Source organism: Channa argus, chromosome 2 (genome assembly GCF_033026475.1).
Source record: "Channa argus isolate prfri chromosome 2, Channa argus male v1.0, whole genome shotgun sequence".
Lineage (NCBI taxonomy): Eukaryota > Metazoa > Chordata > Actinopteri > Anabantiformes > Channidae > Channa > Channa argus.
In genome coordinates, this window is record NC_090198.1 from 20,911,961 (window position 1) to 20,934,846 (window position 22,886).

Below are 22,886 nucleotides of genomic sequence, written 5' to 3' on the forward strand. Positions count from 1 at the left end.
TTCCCAGCATAGAAACCATCGATAATTTAAGCGTCTCCAACATTTTCTTCCCTCTTGACAACCACTTTTTCCCACAAAAACATTAAAAACATCATATAAGTTTTTTGTAATATTTCATGAATTTTCACTGAGACTGTCCTTCTGCAGATTCCTAATAAACAAACAATTAATAAATAATAATATTAATAACAACAACAATAATGTGAATAATAATAATAACTTAAAGCTAAGATAGAGGTATTATTATGGGGGATTAAAGGATAAAAGAGAAAAGCGATAAGGGACATTTCCTGTTATTTGTGGTCATTGTGTGCCATCTGGTGGACACAAAGGGAAATTTAAGCATTGAATGATTTTTTCTTTCTTTTTAAAACTTTTTTTGCATTATCATTTTGAGACAGTTTGTGCTAGATTACTAATTGTGTGTTTCTTAAGTTATTTATTTTCTTATTTATAGCTACTTATTTTTAATTATTTATTTATTTGAAAACACGATACCACCATTTCATTAATTAGCATTAACAATTTGTAACTGTGTATTACTATAACCTTGTTTCACTAATTTGTCATTTATTAAATGAATATCTTCCACAGTTAAAAATACATGAATTCACTTTTATCTGATTGCTAATTATCAAATATTTATACTTTGCTTATAAATTATGCAAATATTAAAGTAAATAACATTTTTTTTCTTGAACCCCCCTAAAAATATGTTATGATTTTTCTTTTATTTCGCTGTTATAGTTGTGCAAAGGAATGGTTCAAAGTAGTCTAAACATTTTAAATTATCAATACACTTACTTTTCAACGAGGGAAAGCTGTTTTGTAGAATTTGACGTAGTTTATTAATTTCTTTAAGTAAAACAATTAGACACAAAATATAATTTGGAGCAGTGTTTTTTTTATTAAAACATGCATGGAAGCTTTCTTTAAATTAGGTTGAAAATCCAAGTAAGGTGTAAGTGTTTATTTTTTTTTTCCCTATCCCTGTTGTACTATTATCTTGTTGTACTATTACAGTGCTACTGTATTTCTGTAAATTAGGTTACAGTCAACTAAAAAGTTAACTCACAAAATATTTACATACTGCAACTGCCATCTATGCACATATAGCAAGACAAAAAAAAACCTCCTTTGCAACAATCAGCAGCAGCAGCATATGATATGAAGCAGGTATAGGATTTAGACAGGAAACTTTATCATTACAAAACTGTACAAAAGTAAAGCAAACACAGTAAACAGAGGTCAGCTTGGGTTAAACATTATGCACTGCTCATATCTGGTGTCTGCAAATTAACAAGCAATTCTTGGCATAGGATGTATAGACCTGAGACTTGGAGTAAGTCCGACTTACTTTTAGAACTGTATAATATTGAATTATTAACAACAAAAAACACAGAGGTTCAGTACAAACATAGAAAGATCCATGTCCATGTTGAGGTTACAAAACGCTCTCCAGTATCTACTAATCTACTGTAAAGAAAAATCATCAGACTTACAATACACTTGGAAAGAGTTTTTTGCTACTCTGGTCTCTTGACAAAGTAGTAATTTATAGTGTAAAATACATAAACAACTAACACTGTTTGTTCCTCATTCATGAGGTGACTACAAGACACAAATGCTTCAGGCAACAGAACAGAAACAGATCAATTAAATATTTTGCACTATAACACATTTAAATAGATAATATATCTTTTATATATACAGCAACTCAGTATCCAGGAGCAAATACTGCACTTGGTCATTAAGCAACTGAAAGTCTCACTCACATGTTTATATGATAAAATTATAAGAATTTCTGCCTCTTACATATGGAGTGATACGTAAGGAGCAATGTAAAAAGAGTTAATCATATGTACATCTTACATCTTGTAAACACAAACTATAAGAAAAAGGCGACATTTTTTTCACGTAGTCCATTCTTATGATTGGTCCTTTTGCACACTAAGAATGCATTTGAAAGGTGAGTTATGGTGACGCTGCAGATTTATGCTTAATAAATTCACTCAAATAATTGATCATTTTCATCTCCGTTACTAAACATGAGGCAACAGATTATTTAAATGATAATAAACTTTGTAAAGTAATAAGCACCAGCCATTTATTTCTTTTGACTTTTGAGTGTGTTTCATTTCTCATATATTTAAACATTTGTGTTTAAATAGTGTTTTCTACATTCATAGTTAAAAGACGTGACTTTCAAATTATAATTACCATTATTCAACCAGCTCTGTAAAGGGTAACTGCATCAGCACATACAGAGACACATTTTATCAGACTAATTAAAGACATAGAAAAACACATAAGAAAAGTTACAGTTACATTTGTTTTCTCTTTGCTTCCATCTCGACAGTTCCCAACATTTTTCATGGCACAGATAGGTTTTATTTATTCAAGGAGCTCATTTCAAATGAAATATTGCATCGTATATTTTCTGATTCCCATGTAATGATCTTAGTAGGAGGTTACATCTTGAGAAATGATTAAGTCCATTCGGCAAGAAAAGATGATAGCGCTTTTATTCCAGTGACAGAAGCCCTTGCACATGAATGTTCTCAGTCAGGAGAAAATGCTCAGACTGGTTCATTCTTGGCTTGGTTAACTGGAGGTGTGAAGAAGGATTTACAGGCACTCAGACAACACTTCATGCTTGTCTGCCATAGTGGACATTTCTGACAATGACTCTGTCATGAAACTGGCGCTCAGCTGGAGTTTGAGCCTCTCCACCTCGTAATTGTGCAGATACTCTTGAACCAGGTAGCGCTCTCGCTTAACGCGTGCCTTCACGTCCGACGGGACGTCCGGGATCATCCATGCTACGAAGAACTTCACCACAAACACAACATGCTGCAAGGGAGAATTATAGTATCACACGGTTAATACATAATCAACTTCCTACATAATTGAACCTTTGAGTATGGAGCAGGGTAAAAAATGTGTGTCTTACTTCCATGATAATAATGAAGGCCATTTTGGCTGCCAGGATGTGCCAGAACTGCATGGTGTGGGTGTACTCCTTAATGTGGCCCGGAGGGTAGCGGTAGTCACGGTATCTATGCAAAATAAAAAACAAAGGGACAGCATGACACATTTGTACATTCAACAACAATGGAATTCAAATTGGTGTCGAAATTTTTACTCTATGTATTCTCCTTTTAGCCCAGCTTCTTGTTTCCAGTCACTAACATTTTTTTTGTCGGTTTATCGAGGTGTACAGTGAGTTTATCAAAGCTGAATATAACTCCTTGCTGGGGCTGCAAAAAAACCAGTGGGAATGAATCAGAACTGTAGTGTTGCAGGCTAGAAAAAAGCTAGCTGAAAGATGCCATGGAGACCTGAGGGGGTGTTTAGAATCCAGACAAAGTTTTCTGTTAGTCTGTCACTGGGAGAGACCCTGCACATCACACTGCACATACTGTAGTAAAATAACCACTTGTTTATAGACACATATGATTGGTGTCATTTTTAAGCTCATCAAAATATAAAATAGGCTACATTCAGATACATAACATGGTCTTTGAGCTCTAATATGTACCTGCACGTTGTGGCGTTATCAAACCAGTTGTCCTCTGGCATGTTGCGCTCAGGTATCTGTGAGATGTGGAATACTGACAGGCTGTTGTTGACATAGCCACTCATGCTGCTCTCATTGCTGTAGGCATACAGGTAGACCATACGGGGGATCATGTCTGAGGTGAATGCCATAATGAAAGCCTGGAACAGTAAGCACAAAAACCTGTCAATAAAATGTTGCTTTAAAAAAAAAAAAGGGAGGGGGGGGTTTGTTTGATGCTTAATCCCATGCTGAAATTAAAAATAAAATCTATTAATGTCCATATTATTTGACATGTGAGAAGTAAGATTTGAGAATTGAGAAATAAAACTTACATTGGTAACAACAGACAAAATTGCCACAGCATTAAGGATCTCCTGCCAGGCCCCAATGTTTCGAGCCTTGGATGCCACTGGTCGTCTGAACTGGGTGGTGAATTTCCAGGCATCCACCCTGATCTCGAGGATGTTGTTGAACAGAGCCAGGAGGGGAGCCAGTGGAAACGATGCCACAAACAGTGTGATGAAGCCAAACTGAATCACTGAAATGACACGCAGTGAGTAAGAAAGTGAGTGATAAAGGGACAGGAAGTGGTCTGTATAAATATGTGAAGGAAAATACCAGTGAAGTATCCTACCCATCTCTAGATACTCATAGAACAAGCCAAGTTGACTAAAGTTCTGTAGAACGTGGTCCTGCTCCCAGCGGCTGTAATGGTTCTCAGGATTGTGCCGCCCCCGTCTACTACTCCACCAATTACGCAAAAACCTATACAAAAGCCCATGAAGGGGAATCATGTGTCAAGCTACAAATAAACAAACCAAAGCCAATAAAAAGATGATTATAGTGACATTATGAACTAAAAAAGTAATAGATATTGTTTTCTGCTTATTGTTCACTGACTTTGCATTGAGTAAATGAGCAGGCACAGGACAAAGATTTGCGGTACTCACGGCAGCAAGGCTTCCTGAATGTTCCCCCATAGCTGTTTTCCAGCCATGACGATCACCAGCTGTGTGGTCAGCTCAATCAGACAGCCTCCAGGGTCACACTAGGCCAGTGAGATTTAGTTTTTATATAAATGACTTTTATTTTACGTACTATCTGTTGATAGCCCCAAATGTATGGTTCTGCCCTCACACCTGGAAAGCCTGCACTTTTATGTTAGATGTTGACTTAAAGAAGTACATGTACGGTAAGTGCTTAATTTTCAGGGGCTTAAAAAAAAACTTCACCTCCTCATTCCTCAGATTGCTCCTCTTGCCAAACATGTAAGAATATTCGCCAGGAAAACCCACAAATTTGCCTTTGAAGAAGGCTACATAGAAACACGAAGAGTAGTAGTTGACAAACTGGAACACAAACATCTTCATGGTCAGTCTGTTCTCATACTCCAGGTGGGTCTTTGGGATTTCTGCGGGAAGAAATAATCATTAGCGATTCTTTATCGCCATGAACATACATTTTGGATCTGTTTGGTGAATTCTAAACATTAATTTAACTGAGAATTCTGCTGCATATTGGTTGAATTAACTTTTGCAGCTGAAAACCACAGTTTCCAGTTACATTGGAAATGTCTTAGTTTTGTTTATCAAATTGATATTATGATGAACAAGTAAAACACACCCCATGCACTCAGCAGCACTTAATTTCCACAAATCAGACCTTTGGTTAGCCTCTCTACTCAGAAAGATGCTCGCATTTATGAATGAACTACAATCCCTATTTCCAGAAAAGCTGGGACATACACGAAGCTGTGTATATTGATTGTAAATCAAAGCTGTCCCAGGTTTTCTTAAACAGGTTGTGGATCAAATTCAAATAGAGCCATTACTTAAAAATCGATTTTGATTTGAAATCATTGTTTCTCTTTATTTACAGATAACATAATGTCCTACCTTTTCTGGAAACTGGGTTTTGCATAATTTCTCTTTTCCTTCATTCAGTAAATCACAAGATGAATTCGCTCACCTATATCAGTGATCCAAATGGCCACCCTCTCATAGAAGTAGTTGAGGATCATGATTATGACAAAGTTGATGCAAGAAGCCGTGACAGAAGTCGCTAGCTGTGGAGTGATGAATCTTCCTACCAACTGGATCTTTCTCATAGGGTCTTTAATGACACACGCAAAAGAAGCATACACGGCAAGTCTGTACACTATGACCCCAATAATACAGGCCACTATCAGGGAAATCTGTGGGGAACACACACATACAGTGTAAAGCCAGCGGCAGCATGTGACTAGGCATGAAATTATCCCTTCTAGCCAACAGCACGCACACAACTGGGGTAAATATTCAGTTACCCAGAATATCACAGTGGCTGCAGAGAGGGAGAAGCGAGCACACTTGCTGGTGATGGGCAGATATGGCTCCATTTCCTGTAAGATTAGTAATTTTATTGTTTAAATGCTACTTAAGATATTATTTGCAAACGTAAAAGTACTTCACTATTTGTCTTAATTAAAAGAAAGCTCTAAAGCACCTGAGTGATCTTGTTAAGTCTCCTTTTAGTGCATTTGATCTCAAACTCTGGCCGGATTTGAAGCTGTTGCTGCTCCTCTTCAAAGTCCACCAAGTCCCACTCATACTCCAGCCGGGCCTGCCGCCTCTTCCAGAACTCCAAAAAGAGAGTCACTATCAAACAGTTTCACAGAAATGGCATAAACATTTTGGACACTCCCTCACGGTCACTTCATGCACATTAATTTTATTGGAAAGTGAGGACTTATGTTTTGGATATGTTTATATAAATGTGTGTGTGTGTTTGTGTAAGAGAGCGTGTCCATATATTTTGCAAACACATCTTTTAGTAATATTATTCATGTTTTTTTAAAACTGAATTTAAAGAATGTCCCTTCGTCAAGTTTTTAAGAGAAATGGGTTTCGGCCGTGCCATGACTTCCATCACTTCTTGGCTAACTGCCGTCCATGACACCAGTATTACGATACTCTTGGTTGACAATGTGCCGGGCAAGCTGTCAGACTGTAACATAATTGTGCTGGCAAGTTGTTCTGGGCTGAAGCAGTTTGGGTAAAGGTTGATGCTTCAGTGTGAAAAGCCCTTAACTGTGAAAATCTGTCTTACATGAGGGGGGTGCATTGGATTTTCTACACAGGTTAAACACAGTACAGACTGACACTTACCCCAAATCCCCATAAATATGGCAAAGAATACTGTTCCCTCATTATCAAACAGATGGGATTGCTGGAAGACAGAATATGGAAAAGAATAAGTTCCTTAGAGAAGCAGAGACAGTGAGATGCTGAGCATAAACTGGGCGACATAATGCTTACTCAGCAGGATAAAATTATTTTACTGTCTTCATCTGAAATTATTAAATATGGTCAAAGCATAACATTTCAATCATAATGAGAAATTGTTTGTTTTATTCTGTTTCATATATATTGACTAATTGACTCACGTAGTGTCACATACATACGCATTCCAAGTGTGTAATATAGACATTAGTGTTATCCCTGCCTATAAGACAATTAACATATCAAGTGAAAAAATGTTACCCAAGATGAAAGACAAGTAGAGTTGAGCTTCCAGAAAGTGCATTTTTTATCACAAAGTGGACACATCAGAATGCTCCCTCCAATATTGGCGTCACATATTTCTTTGCTGAAAAAGGAGTAAATCAAAAGTAAACACAGCATCCTTTCTTCAACATCGGCTGTTAAGTAGATCTATATACATCTAAAACCAAGTTCTCATTAATCCGTGGTTATCTTATCCTGTGCTCATGTTATAATAACATATATAAGAGTTTAAACTTCTATTACAGCAGATAAATGCCCTTTGTTTTGGAATGAAAATGAGTGACAATGAACTGTATGGAATTGCACATCCCTTTGGCCATATGGTTAGTAACTCTCTGATGCCCTCTGGTGGTACTGACCTCGATATGTTGTCATCATAACTGAGAACTCCATAGATGAAGCATATAAGGCCCATGATGGCTGCAACGAAGAGCATCTCTGTGTAGAATCCCAGCCAAGCAAAGTAGATCCCAATCTTTTCCCCGTAGTACTTCCTGCAGCCGAAGAATCAAACAGCATGTTGGATTCAGCAGTATATTTTGATGTTTCAACATCAGAATCGGTAATAAATATATATCTTGTGTGAAAGCAAAACATGGGAGTATTCAGTCGTTTGCTCACCTGATGAGGTTCAGAGGCTGCTCTTTGTAAAAGCAGAGAAACCTAGCCCAGTGCTTGTACAGGTTGTAGCGTTCACTCTCACATTCAGCATTTTTCGCCCTTTTCCAGTATCGACACTGAGCAGAAAATGAACAAAAAAAATTCTCATGAAGAAATTAAATAATACATTTCCCAAAACGTCAAACTATTCCTTTAACCCTTTCCCCATTTCAACATTTTTAGAACAAATTCATCACCACGGTCTTCAATTAAAAGGGAAAATAATGTTGGGGATGCTTAGGCAATTATAATAGATATTTAGTTAAAAGCAAATAAATTACTATGATGGAGACTCCTTCTGTTGATTAAAATATCATTGCTCTGGTAAGTGCACAATTCAATATACAAATTTACTTAATATAAAAATCATGAAGATTTGCACAGTGCCCAATGTGCTACTCTAGTAGTAGTACAAATAGTGACAATAATAATTTTACTACTTCTGCTTCCTGTTTATTTCCTATGGTAAAATTATATTAATCTTATGTCTCTGTATTGCACCACAAATCTGCAAGGAAAAGCAGATAGAAGTAGTGGCTGTACATGTGAAACAGTCTCACGTACTGGTTAATGTGTGGTTATCTAAAAGGTAAATATACTTTTAAATGTTGGACCCATGCCTATTTATGTTTTTTTTATTATGTAACTTACATCATGAAGTGGGAAGGCTGCTGTGTACGTCCCATTGCTGAGTAATCGCTTGATTCCCGTCTTGTCCTTATCTTTCCGACCTGCTTTGTAGTACGGACACCTAGCCAGAATGTAGAACACCTAAAAACAAGGACATTTTTTTTAATTTTAATTGTGGCTTCTTTGGAAGCATTTTCTAACAGAAAAAAAACATCATCTGGAGTCAGTTTCTCCAGAACGATTATTAAACTGAGCAAAAGTTGCAGAAACATTTGAATTTATAAATGTTACCATCTCCAACCAAATACATAGTGGCAATGTATTACATTAATTCTGTTTTGACAGAAGAAATACTCACAATCCTGTTTCTTGTGGATGGTGGGAAGAATGTGTCTTTATCATTAATGAGGAAAAAGTCCGTCTTGGCCTTGTCAAAGTGGTAAGTGAAATAGTCAGGCTCCGGGCGCAGTATACGCTCTGGCAGTCGTAAAGGACGAGACAGCCACTCCAGAGGGCTTTCCTGAGTGTGGGGGATATCACTAATCTTGAAGGGAACTTTGATTTTTAAGACATCAGCATAGGTGGCCAGCGCATCCCATGGAGCATGGATCTTCAAGAAATATGTCTTGTGGTCTTTGGAGTCCTGACGGAAGTATAAACAGAGGGGATCAAATGCTTTACAGTACATACTCATAAGGAATCTTTAAGGTTGGTAGTATCATTCATCTAAAACTAAGCCACCCCTTTAAGACCTTTTCCTGCAGAATATAATGTGCCTCAGCAAACCATCCACTAGGTGGTGCAAGTACTCTGTGCATGAATTTCTTACAGCTTTGTCCTCTGTCTCCAGCTCCAGTCCTGCTTTCTCAAGGTTGGCCTCGAACTCCCTTCTCCTTTCCTGTTGATGAGAACAAAAAATGCAAACATGTGCAATCTCCTCCTTTAAGCATCTGCATAAGAGAAAAATCTTGCTTGTCAGTTGACATCTTAGACCCATACAGACAAATTTAAACAAAGAGCTGTGATAAAATTGGTCAAAAGAGAAAAAAATTTTACTTTTACCCGTGCCTACTGCCTGTATCAGTAGTGAGGTATAATGTAAATCCGAGCCTAAAAATGTAAATCTAGAGCTATTTCCTAAACTAAGTTGCATGTCAGGTCTTCATGCGAAATATATTCCACAGGTTTGTCCCACAGAAACTAAGAGCCACCTTTCCACTAAATGTGTCGAACTGTGAGCACAGTTTTATTTTTAGTACTGTAGTTCTTCTGTGCAGCTGCCAGGTGAGAACATATGTAGCTGTGTGAGAGTGAAATGAAAAAGACAGCACTGTTCTTAGTGATGTCTCCCAGGACAAATAAGGGCATGAAGAGGATGAGGATAGGAACCTTAATAGTGAGTTCCCCATGTTATAACATTTTCACAACCGTGTTTTGATAACGTAGTGGACATTTTTCAAAATCTTCAGTCTGTAAATACTTAAAGACACACTAAGCAACGCTATTTGTCCAGGAGTGAAAGCAAACAGCTGCAGGTTACGAGGAATTTCTGACACTGATAATATATCAGACCTAGTGAAAAGAACTACAACAAAAGTGAGCAAATAGTTGGAAACATTTGTTGGAATTTTTTAGCAGTTGGCAGTTAATAAAAGCCAAGGACATTATCAAAGAAGCTGCCCACTCAGCCGCAACAATATTGTTTTGTGCCATACAACAGATCACAAAACCATTAAGAGATGGCAATGTAGATCAAAAACTACTTAGACCAGAATGTAAATAGATCTTTTACATTAGAACACAACATCCAAAGGGGTATCAAAAGGGATCATCCTCAACCCACTTGTTCTCTGCAACAGCTCACCTGTACATATGCTCCTTTATGTTAAATGGATAAAGAATGTGAAGCTTGCTGATGATGACGTAAGGATTACGCATATACACTAACGCTCGAAGGTTGTGTTGTGTTCATTTCTTTTTCACTTCTTGCAAATGGAACAAACGTACCTTTTGGCATTTGAAGTTCCTCTGTGTTGCTTTGTCAGTGTGTGGGCATTTTTTGTATGAATACGAATCTGACAGGATTACTGTAAAAGGCCTGAAATCAAGAGACTAAACTCTGCAATAATCTTTTTCTCCTGTTTTCCCCTTCTGCCTACTTTGTGTGAATGGAGCATATCTGCTTCTGTTAATTTCACTCCCTAGGGGTTTGATATTTAGAGTTTCCCATTATCAGTAGTGATGATTAATAAGTTTCCAAAATCTCTGTTTATAGATGGCTACATTGGAATTACAATATCAACCTTAGCTGCCTTAAAGTCTGGCTGAAAATGTGCTGAGTTACCTATCTGCAACTCTATTGTGAGTGCCATCTAATTGTCATAGTCAGACAATACTACGTTTTATGAAACTAGGCAAATAGTAAAGTGTGGATGTTGCATACACAGAGGGACGTCTCATCGTGTGACTGACAATCACATGACTGTACCTCACATAGTGTAAGTACATACGGTCACAAATTGTATTCATGCATCTTTATAATCTATGTAAATCTCATTCCTGTCTCCTAAAAAATTGTTTACACATTGTTAACATTCCTAAAGTTAATACTGTACCCTTACGAATTACTTTCAATCTAAATATTTCAGATCACCAACATCATGCCCGTGGAAAATACATTTTGAAATCTCACTTCCTTTTTGTAGAGGCATGTATTCCTGTGGTGGATATAAATTGCGTAATCGGGCAGCATTATAGTTAGTCACTGGCCACATTGTAAAATGCTGAGTTGTCCCACAGCAACTGGCAGCCACTTTTCTTTTATACTCACCTGTTTCTTTTCTCCATCTTTGTCATCTACATAAGACAACACAAAATCTATTCTTCTAACTCCATCCCTGAAGAACACAGTGTCTTTGTTTGGTTGCAGCTTCTCCGTCTGTAAGAGAAACAACAGGCACAAAGAAACTTGCAACATTTGTATTTTACAACAGGTACAAACAGAGGTACAAACAGAGAAAAGAATCTTCAAGACAGATTTTAAGGGGATAGACATGAACCGTGTGTCTCAAAACCAAACATGTAAGTTGGGTTGTCAATGCGCGGTACAGCACTGAAAAGTATTTTAAGCAAAGGATGTTTGCTTTGGAGAAATGTTCAGACTGAGGCCGGTATGACTGCAGGAAAATCCACATAAGAGAGAAAAATCTGGATGCTGTACAATCACACAGTATAATTATACAAAAATAGTTGATGGTGGAGGAGATGTTCTACACCAACCTCTGCATTTTTGTCATTGTCATAACTCCTACACTCACAATTCTTAATGTTTTTTTTCCCAAATACTCTGGAAATATTTGTATAGACATTTTTGATTATCAGTTAGTTAAGCTTTATTCAATCAAGTCAAATCAAATGGTACCGAGATTAAGATTTCTTTCGCAAGAGACCATGGAACGAATTATGTATAAAAAGTACTAATTAAAACCAGTGCAACACTAATTAAAACAACCCTATGTTTTACTGGTAACATGAGCTAATAAACTTTTCTGTCCCAGAGAAATAAGTGGATCTAACTGCAAACTGTGCTGTGATTACATTACAATGTTAGTACAACAAATAAGAAACCTTCTCCATTGTCGTTTATAGCATAAAGTATTCCATTAACTATGAGATGTGTGATATATGAAGTATGTGATATACTGTAAATTTGATACATGTTTAACGCAGTAAGATAGCTTACAATTTTCTATAGGTTGCTTTAAACATGTTTTTTATAAAACTGTTGTAGGTAACAGAAAATATGTTTATAATCTGTATTTAAAATTTTAACTTTTGTAAAATGTGGTTACATTTAATTAGTCATATACACAACTGTATGATTTACCTTCATATAATACTGAAAACACTTTAAAAGTCAATTTATTCTATTGTTATTTGCCACACACGGAATTTTTAATAGTAATGTCTGCGCCAAAAGTAAAAGTGTACCTCAAAAGCCATATTGCAAAGGGTTTATTATGAAGCACCCAGTATTTTTAGTTGTTTACTAAACCCCACCCCTCTTATCAGACCCTCACATTCACTAACTGACACAAACAGGGGCGTGAACATTGCTTATTATAGTGTAATATAATTGTGTTCTGACTTAACAAGAACAAACAGATGAGTTTGTTAGATTAGCACTAACAGAAAACTTTATCATTCATGCACTAAATCCTGAAGTCACAAATCAAAGAAACGTAATTTAATCAGTGTTATGAGTTAAGATGTATGAACCATCTGCTCAATAGTCTCACTGTATCACTGAGAACGCAACAGACCGACAACAGCCTTCTATTTAAGCAGTGGCACATTATTTCTGTCTTGCTGTCAGAGAAATGAGACAAGCTCTTTGAGACACAGAGGTCTTGTGACTCAGCAATGTGGCAGCGAGTCATCCAAGCCTACAAAATCACACAAACATAAACAGTGACTCAAAGCAAAAAGATCAACTCTAGATTTTTCATTGCAACAGATTGAATCTATTAAAAACACTATATCTTAATTATTATAATAGTGCAATGAATGAATGATATAATATTCGGACATGTGCTTACTCTTTTTCTTGTAGTGTTTGAAACCACTTTTACGTTTGTGCAGTTAACATGAATCAGTAACCAGTCTTCAAGGTTGCTGACTATTGTCAATGGAAAATTGGTAATTTATTTATTTTTGTTCTTTCGGCCTATCCCGTGAGTTCAGGGCCGCCACAGCGGATCATTTTCCACATGTTGATTTGTTTTTTACGCCGGATGCCCTTCCTGACGCAACCCTCCCCAATTTCTATTGGGCTTGGACTGGCACTGCACAGCTGGGGATGGGAATGGGCTGTTCAGTGTCTTGCCCAGAGACACTTCGACATATAGCTGGGACCGGGGATCGAACCACTGACCTTGTGGTCTGTGGATGACTGCCTGTTCAAAATCACCCTCTGTTTTCACTCTTCATGCTAAGCTTAGCAGCCTCTTATTGTAGCATTGTATAAAGGCTACTGTGCAGCCAAAGGAGTGGTACTGATTTTCTCCACAAACATACCCACAGATACATAGAAACTTACCTCAGAGTGTCCAGGCAGTGTCCCTTTCTCCGACACTGAATTGATACCATTTCCGCTGTTTTCATCTGCAAAAGTAATGAAACAAGCATATGTATGGTGTGTGTGTGTGTATATAAAAATCCTATATATATATATATATATATATATATATATATATATATATATATATATATATATATATATATATATATATATATATATATATATATATATATATATATATATATATATATATATATATATATATATATATATATATATATATATTCTTCTAAGCCTACCCAACAGACATTAAGTAATTTAGCAAAATTCTGTTAAGCTGTGTTTATATCCAAGTATGAAGAATAATAGGGTCCACTGAAGAGTGATTAGCTGGTCAGTACTGTTGCGGCTGCATGCACATCGCAAACAAACTCAAGGGTCCAATAAAAATCATACAGTATCTTGGCAAAATCAGCAGATACAGACTCTTAGCAAATTGGTAAGCTTTTATAGGAGCTGGGAGACAGAGAGATGACAAACACAAAAGCAGCAGCACCCACAAAAACACATACACACATTTGTTGGTCTTATGATAAATCTGAAGACGGTCATTAGCGCTCATTATGCGCTCCTTAGCCCCGTGCTAACCTTAAATATTCCAACTGAATGCTTAACCCCAACCATTCACCCTAAACCGTGCGTGCACCATGCTTAGTCATGATGCACACACAATGTCTTCACAAAGCTTAGAAAGATTCTCACAGTGATGCCAGGGAAATAAAACTTGGCCACACAACTAAACTACTAAACACACACACACACTTCCATCTCTAATACAATGGTATTAGATGGAAACATTCCAGCAGTTTTTTTTTTTTTCCCCGCAGGACATACTCTAGCAGAAGGAATGTGCTTGTTTAGCATTGCTCAGCTCACTGGCTGCACTCCTATGACTGTATCTCTGAATAATGGGAAAACTTAACTTCCTGTCTGGTAAAACCTGGAATGTGCATGGGAAGATCGCTAATGGGGACAGACTGTGAGACACACTACAGTGCCAGACCTTCAACCTGTTCCTACATGAAACACTCTCAGTGCACAAAGTACACAAAGTTCTTCAGGCTTTTTCAGCTTTAGCCCGGCCAGTCGGTCACCTCTGATTAGACACAAGGATCTGATGGACAGCAGCGTGAGCCAATGAGAGTGAGACTGTGGTGTCTCATTGATAGACTTAGACTTAGACTTACTCACTATAAAGGAATGAAAATATGGCATAGTAGTTAGACCGCAGGAATCCCTGAAGTACATAAAGGGCAAATGATGTGTGATTTTTCCACTGGGCTCGTAGCTTTTTTTCCTCTTGGATTTTTTGTCTCACTTTTTTGGTCTTAGTCCAACTTGGAACAGTTGCTATCAGTTTGCTATCAGATTCTTGAACAAACAGAAAAGGGCCCACACTGGCAGAGTAACCTGCATTTTACGAACTGAACTGCAGACTGCACAGTGTCTGACACATATGCACTTAAAATAACAACTGTTCATTTAATTTACACAGTTATTCATGGGTGCAAGCTTTCTTGAGCTTTTAGGAGTGCAAATGAAATGTAGAAACAAAACCACTATCTCAGAGCTGAATCATGCAAAACCCTAACTAACTAGAATACATTCCCTATAGTGATTGCTTGTGGAGAGCAAATCTGTGCAGCACTCACATGAAACACACATTCATTAAATCATCAGTTTCATTTTCAATGCCAATATATATATAGCTGTCAGGTGAAGGGGCTTGCTCAGTGTATCTCTAAAGTGAGTCATCGCAATGTTATGAAAGACAACCTGCACTTGTGGGATGCTGCATGGTACAAGTAGTGTGAATTGACAATTTTGAAATACTTGAATTTTTCTTGAGTAACTCTACTCACTTTCAGAGCCAAAATATTGTACTTTTTTGCTTCATACTCCAATTGCATTTGGTAGATAGGCTAGTTTACTTTGAAGATCAAATTTGTATTTATGTAGGTGAACACAGGTAAGGTAAACAACATTTCGTAACAGTACATAACAGTATATGACATAATTAATTTAGAGATTTTAATACACTTCTGTTAAATAATACTACAAGTACAGTTTCCTATTAATAGCTTTGTACTAGAAATTATGAATGTTGGCCTTTGATTATGAGATATAACTACTACTTTTACTTTTGTAAAATATATTAGTACTTTTTTCAACACTTCACAACAATCATGCATATGTATGACACTAGATAACGGTGATATATACACAACTTACACAATATTTCTGTGTAAGGCTATATTTAACCTTATATTATTACATTGATAATACTGTGATATACTACATTTCTAGGAATTTAACTATGTATGGCCAAAATAACCAGACAGATCAATGTACATTGCTGCATACATTTTACAAAAATTAAACATTGACTGAAACTGTCCTGCTAATTGATTTGCAACACTGAAATGTTACCATGTACAAGCATCTTACTATAGTATATGCATCTTTGTAGCAGTGCTCTTTTGACAGTTCAAGACACTTAAGTTCAAGGCGTCAGGCTCCACAGATACAACCAGAAGCTAAAATAGAAGCTGAAAGAACAGACAGATACACACAAATCTGTGTCTATCTTGCAAACTAACCATGAAGCAGCAGAACACAACAGGCAGATGTAAAGCAAAAATGTGGTCCATTATTAAAGAGAGTTCAGTGTGATGAGAGAGCCAATGGATGATAAGAGATAGAGCAGACAAGGACGAGAGGACCGACAGACGGGCATCACATACAGCTTCTGATCTGCCCATACCTGGATGCAGATTTATCCTGAATGCTGTCAACACAGCAGGACCATCTTTAAAGGACAGACAGACAAACACAGGTTAGGAGTGAGTATTAAACTGTCATGTTTACATGCAGGTAAACAAGCACTGTTTACCTGAGAGCTAACTTGATGGCAAAATCCATCAAAGAATCTCATTTGTAAAGCAGTACTCTGGGGGCACATATACTATTCAATGTAGAGAAAATAGAAGACCTAAAAGCTCATTAGAGCATTTTATTGCTTGCGGCAATGTGTCCAGGGTTTCACTCTGAAGCAGAGGATCAAAACAAGCACTGTTGACAGAGTGCTTTAATTCAGTGTGTGGGTGTCCCGTCTGGAAAAAAAACCCCAGTAACAGCCCGTGTAGCACTTCAACATCCGGCCAGCACTCAGTTAAACTGCCCTGCCCACTCCTCTCAAACAGACACAGCATTTTTCACCTATTTGATTAAAACCTCTTCAGTGCTTTGTTTTTTCTTGTGTTTCAACAAATGCATACTTATTATCCACAACTCCGGTTTTAGGCAACAGAAATCCTTTCTCAAGGGAAGTCTCACAAACACAAGACAGATTACCCTCCAACGTCCCTCTCCAGGCAGTGAATGCCAGATGGAAGAAAACCAAAAGGCCTGGCTGAGTCGCTTGTAGAGGTATACAAAATATTGATGTGATAAGGTAATTGCTCTGGGCTAAACTTAACGGGTTGAACTGAGCATCACCCATTAATCTGTTTCCGACAAATCAAGGGCCTGTCTTAATCAGAGTGCATTAGGCACTCATATGAAATACACTACAATATGAAGTACTACTGAAATACTAAATTTCACAACTAAACATTTGAGTGAAAGTCTTAAAAGTCTCTAAATTTCTAGCATGCGTGATGCTAGCATGGAGCATTTTGCAGTATAACCACAACATCCTGAGCTCGAACTGGGCCTAAGTAGTCAATGACAAGACATCCTTTCTATCTTTCTCAACACATTTCCTGTCGAGTCAACAACAATATGCAAAAGTGAAAAACTAAATAAATACATTTTTAAAAAATCATAAAGTACTCCAGTTAAATCAAATTTTACTTTTTAATGTTTGCTAGAGAGAACACAAGGCAATAAATATACATTAAAGGAAATCGTAAAATTGTATTTCCAAAGGTGGCTTTACCTTGGATGAAGCTGTTGACAAAATAAATGTCTATTTACTAGCCATTATATGGCTTTTAATCCAATTAACCTTTATCTAGTAATGCAGTTAGCCCAGATGGTATGGAGGTTGTAAATGTTCATGTGCCTTTTTTTGTGAGGATTTTTTTATCTATGCTGGTTTAAAAGCAACTTAAAGCGCAACATTCAGTTCAGCTAACTCAGTACTGAGGAGGATCATGTTATTAATTTGTACCAAAACAATACAAACTGTAGTCCCACATGGGAGATGTCTTGACAATTCCTGGAAATCTTGGATCATGCAAAAATACCACAAACAGTTATACAAGAGGTAATGTGCAGGGGAGAGATAATGTACTATCCTTATAAGACACAACATAACAGAGTGAAAATGTCACGTTTGATATCCTTTACGGTCTAAATAGGGATGAATGTTTGAGGACAAGAGTTTCAAAGGGACTGTGGCAACTTTTTGCTTGCGTGACACACCAGGTGAATTGCCTGGTTGTCTGGTATTGATATGACTCATGCAGGATGGCAAGAGGGTAAACATAAGCATGTGTCTGTTGCCCTATAATAAGATTGGGCAACATTTCCTAAGTGGTAGTGTAAGAGTGAGAATTACACCCACAGCATTCTAACAGCTCACATACATTGTTATCTCTCATCAGAGTTTCCATGTACCCATCGGCCAGGAAAATAGGGCAAATCAAAAGATAGAGTCCAAGTTTTAATCCACTTTATCAGCAGTGGGTAGGGAACTAGTTGTGTAGGGATAGTTGGAAAACAAGAAGTGGTACCTGAAGACCAAGAGCCACCTTTTTAAACCATAGACTTTACATTGAGTATAAAGAGCAAATTATTTTATTTTAAATAAAAATAAACATGCAAACACACAATCAAAATCCAAAACACTTCAATTGTTGGAGTCCTTCTTTTTGTTAACAGAAAATCTTATCATACCTCCATTGGATCAGCAAATATAATTACGAGGCCTGTTTCCATAGCAACTCCTTGGCCCTGTTTCACCCCTGACTGGTAGATGACTTAACTGGTTGCAGATATCAGTGAGTTCGCCTTAAATGGAAGCTTTTAAGAGCATTTAAAAATGTCAGTCGTTTGATATGAATTATGGCTACTGAAGAGCTTTGAGTCCAACTAAAAGGTTAAAGAGATTTACGGTGACACCTGCTATAATGAAGTGGTGAAGGTTTAGACAACTATTGTGCCACAGTACATTTGGTATTCATCAGTGTAACACCCATCTCACTTCTAATCAGTGTTACAGGCAGCGGTGGACAAAGTAATAACCCTATACAGCCAGTTTAGGAGAGAGCTCCTTACTGGTCCCTGTTTCCTCGTTCACATGTGGTTGTCCAGATAAGAACCTGAACAAAGTCTCTGCATAACGAAGCCAGTCTATTAATCTATAGAACCTACCAAGACTAGTACACACGCGCCAATATTAAAAACTCAACACACTTTGGGTCAACATGAATGCTAGGGTACAGATTATTGCTTATTTTTATTTTCCTTTTATTATCCCTTAGTGATGCCCCGATATCACAGCTCTTAGCTAATTTCATCCAGATGTAGACAGAAACAGCTATGTTATGATTAAAGTAAGTAAGATGTTGTTTGCAATTATAACATAGTTAACTGTAGATTTAAATAACAGCTTAACATAATATTTTTACCACTCTAAAATGTCTAATTGCATTGCCAGAAATGTGACATAACAGCCACAACACAAGCACCCTTCTAGTTTTGAGTGAATTTCTGAATTCTGAAAAGCGTGCAGTACACCTTGTTAGCTAGAGATGTTTAAAATTATTTTATTGGAGGTTGCTTGCAAATAAAAAAGTCATCAAGAGACAGAAATATGAATAAGCAGTTAGTATATTTAGTGAACTTTGCAGTATGACCATTGATCTTCATTACTACATAATGAAGAAAATTTCAGGTCACAATCATAACAGTGCATTAAATATATCCCATCCTTTCCTAATATGTAACTCATTAGTCAAAGGGGGGCTGGAGCCTATCTCAGCTGTCATCAGGCAAGAGGTGGGGTACACCCAGGGCCGACACAGAGAGACATACACGGACAGACAACGATTCACACCTCCTCACTCTACATATCCAGGGATATGAACCCACAACCTTCAAACTGTGAGGCAGCAGCACTAACTACTCCACCACTGAGCTGCCTTGGACTAAATACATCTCAATGTTTTAACTGCTTGAAGCCTTAAAATCTTTAGAATTAGCCTATATTAGATTGTCCATTCAGTTCTGGTTGTCTATTAATTTTGATAATAAACACAAACACGTCCCTTTTACTCTGACCTGTCTTTCTTTAAAATACAGTCAAAAGTATAGACAAGGGTCAAAAGGTGGTCAATCAATACACATCATGCACTCACTCTATGTGCTTTGGTTTTCACATTAAGGACTGGAAATTGTTTTGTTTTCTGACCTATTTGAAACAACACAACATTTGAGTATAGAGTTCAAACTATCGGTGAAAAGATATAGAAAACGGGAATTTTAGTCGCTGACATAAGTGAGAAGAAGATTACAGCTATCAGGACACAGTAGCACACCCACCTCCACATATTTTATTAATATATTTATATTGGTACTGGACAGGATCAAGCATGCGAGACATAAAACACTTCTCATCTTTTCAAGCTGGTATACCTTTGCTAACCAGATCCGATCTGATCCTGCAAACACAATTAAAGCTGACTCTATCGACTATACTATCTTTCGTCCTAGTCATCATAAAAAACAAAAGTACCCCAAATGTTTATGTCTTGTTGTATAGAAGTATTTTAATTTCCAAACAGTAAAGTCTGTGACAAATCGATGTATTTTTTGGGGACACTTTCCATTAATAGTAACTCAGTATTTTATAAAACTGAGGGTTTTCAATGTGAACAAGCAGCAACAGTGCAAATATATTTCAAGTTGGGGTGGGATGAATGACCTGCATCTGACAGGTTGGTCCATCAAAAAAATGTCCAGGTTTGTCCTATGGAAAGTGATTAGCCTTGGATATGATAACAAGGATGTTGTAACACCGAAGTGGGGAAAAATGGATACGTGGTGCATCAGCAGCAGGATCACTTGTCTGGTTTACTGATAGGTTTAGAGCAGTGGAGAGACCAGTTTCACTGTCAGACCTGTCCTGACACAGCTATTCATTCCTGGTAAATGTGTTATTTTGTGCAAGACAGCAGGAATTCCATGGCGCTAGAGTTATAAAGGTTTAAGGTGTTGTGTTTCCCTGCATTCTACGGCAATGGGAATGATGTAAATATGGACGAGTCTGCATTTGATGCTAAAATCTGTGAAATGAATGTAAGAACACTCCATCATAGCACATTGTACTAAAGCCAAGCACTTCTGATCCATGACTTCATTACTCTACATCAGACTAATGTGCAACTTTGGAAAAAACATGCATTAATAATAACTTGAGCCTGACATTTTAGCAAAGCAATCGGTCTTCAACGTCAGAAAGGGGATGAAGCCGCTCAGTTTCATTTTCACTTAACTGTGGATGACATTTTGTAGGCTGAGAACAACCATTGCATATATCCCTGTTGACTAACACAAACTCTCTTGTAGCATATTCTGTAGGTAGAATAGTTCCTACATTTAAATTCTGCATTTCTAATGTTTTGGCAGCTAAGGCCAATACAGCCATTTGTGTCATCTTCACAAATTGCTATGTTATTGGAGCTCTGAGAAGCACTTTCATTCACCATACCTATGTCCAATGGCAAATCTAGGATGACGAACAGATAAACCCTGGGGAAACAGACTTTTCGTAAAGGAAACTTCAATTTGTTTACTTACATGTTTGACTTTACAAACTGTCCTTTTGATATTTTGCTACAGAATGTAATGGCAACCCACCCAGGCACCCAGCATGTCTTTTTTGTTCGCTTATGTTTGCCTCTCTACTAGTCATAGGATCACTTCTTATGTGATGCACACCCCTGCTGGAATAAACTCTTTGGTGTGCAGTAAGTCTTTTTTTTGTTTTTGTGGTTGTATTACCCTGTTGCTGCAACATCTGACCGAGATCACACTAATTTACCCAAATGCTTCCCCTAATATCAAACTCTGTGCTGGGGTCAGTGGTGAAAACAATGTGAACAACTAGGATACCAGAACAGCTATTAGTATATAACATACACATAACAATGAGGTAAATCATATGAATTAACTCTCAAATTTCAAACTGACATGATTTTCACATTGAATGGAACTAAATAATGACATTTTGATAGAAAGTAGCACTGCTTTCATTAATGCTGCTGGGTTTGTTTTGTATGGTTTGCTATTGAAGTTTTGGAGAGAGTCTAAGTGACCGATGACAGAAACAAAGTCATTTTATGTGTTGGCACACTTGGCCAATAAATCTGATTCTGATTCTATATTATTCATTATTTGGTTTTAATTGAATTGTCGGTTCTACGTATTACGCTAACCATGTAGTGTACCCTGTAGGAGTATACTACATATACTACGAGTAGCAGCTGGTGAAAGCGACAAGATCTGACTCAACAGAAACGTCCACATTACTCCCGGACACGGAGAAACGTTAATGAGATCGTCTTTGTTCAATTACCTCCGACCTGGGAATCCGTGGCGCTCTGCAGCTCAATCAAAGTTTCATCCTTCGCCTTTCCTGCTATTCGTCTCATAGCGGCCGATGATGTTATTGTAAGAGCTTCACCTTCTCAGGAAAGTGAGGAAGACAATGAGGGATGCCGCCGTGGTTCAGAGGAAGACTGCACCACGCAAAGGCTCTTTGATGTCACACTGCAATCAGCCAGTCCGATCCAGATCAATGGGCTGTAGATAGATCATATTCACAATATGGACTAACTGCTGAAACCGTACGCTCCTGAGCGGTCTTGTGCTATGTAAGCATACCAGGCACATAAAGGGGAGTGACAGGGGATTTTTCGTCGGCACAATTGCGGGCAGGGAAGAGAGGAAGGGGAGAGAGATTTGAAGAACAGAGAGATTTGTCATAAGTAGGTAGTGAGTCAGTTGGTTCAAAGTAGCGGGTTTTACGAACTGTGTATGAAGAGAAGGAACACAAACACATTTTGACAAAGAGTTGCTAAAAAATTCTGGCCTTGCTCCGAATTGATTTATGGTCTAATGTGTGACAATAATTAACAGTAATTTTGCATGTGTGCGTGTGTTTTTGTTTTTTGGTACATTTGTGGACGGGTTACTAGTCGCCCCGTCACTTAGCTCCACACATTCATCCAGAGTGAGACATCTCAGGAGAAATGCATTTTTTGTTTCCTGTTAAAGTTTGGTTCGCCATCCGCAGCCCCCATAGGAAACACGAACCCCCGAACAGACCACAACTAATACC

General features: G+C 37.5%; 1 protein-coding gene across 3 annotated transcripts; it reads right to left on the reverse strand.

Moving 5' to 3' along the window:
• Nucleotides 1-884: 884 nt before the first annotated feature.
• On the reverse strand, nt 885-22,453 carry ano5b (anoctamin 5b). 3 transcript variants are annotated; one of them, XM_067496316.1, is made up of 21 exons: nt 22,122-22,453; nt 16,302-16,346; nt 13,496-13,560; nt 11,228-11,335; nt 9,227-9,295; nt 8,756-9,040; nt 8,419-8,538; nt 7,729-7,844; nt 7,467-7,601; nt 7,084-7,189; nt 6,709-6,769; nt 6,047-6,198; nt 5,868-5,942; nt 5,531-5,756; nt 4,795-4,973; nt 4,513-4,610; nt 4,197-4,327; nt 3,895-4,100; nt 3,542-3,720; nt 2,954-3,059; nt 885-2,853 (listed from the first exon to the last, which is right to left on the reverse strand). In XM_067496316.1, the coding sequence occupies exons 1-21, from the start codon at nt 22,195-22,197 to the stop codon at nt 2,629-2,631; spliced, it is 2,763 nt and encodes a 920-aa protein (XP_067352417.1). In that variant the 5' UTR covers nt 22,198-22,453; the 3' UTR covers nt 885-2,628. The 3 variants fall into 3 exon arrangements, with proteins under 3 accessions (XP_067352417.1, XP_067352415.1, XP_067352416.1); XM_067496314.1 differs by having other exon boundaries at nt 5,531-5,942; XM_067496315.1 differs by lacking the exon at nt 16,302-16,346 and having other exon boundaries at nt 5,531-5,942.
• Nucleotides 22,454-22,886: the final 433 nt, after the last annotated feature.

Excerpts from the sequence above, each read along its gene's own strand:
- ano5b (XM_067496314.1), bottom strand. The coding sequence starts at position 22,197 with ATGAGACGAATAGCAGGAAAGGCGAAGGATGAAACTTTGATTGAGCTG. Across the intron at positions 9,041-9,226 it reads TGGAGACAGAGGACAAAGCT|GACTCCAAAGACCACAAGAC; the intron begins GTAAGAAATTCA and ends TACTTCCGTCAG. Across the intron at positions 7,602-7,728 it reads CAGCCTCTGAACCTCATCAG|GAAGTACTACGGGGAAAAGA; the intron begins GTGAGCAAACGA and ends CTTCGGCTGCAG.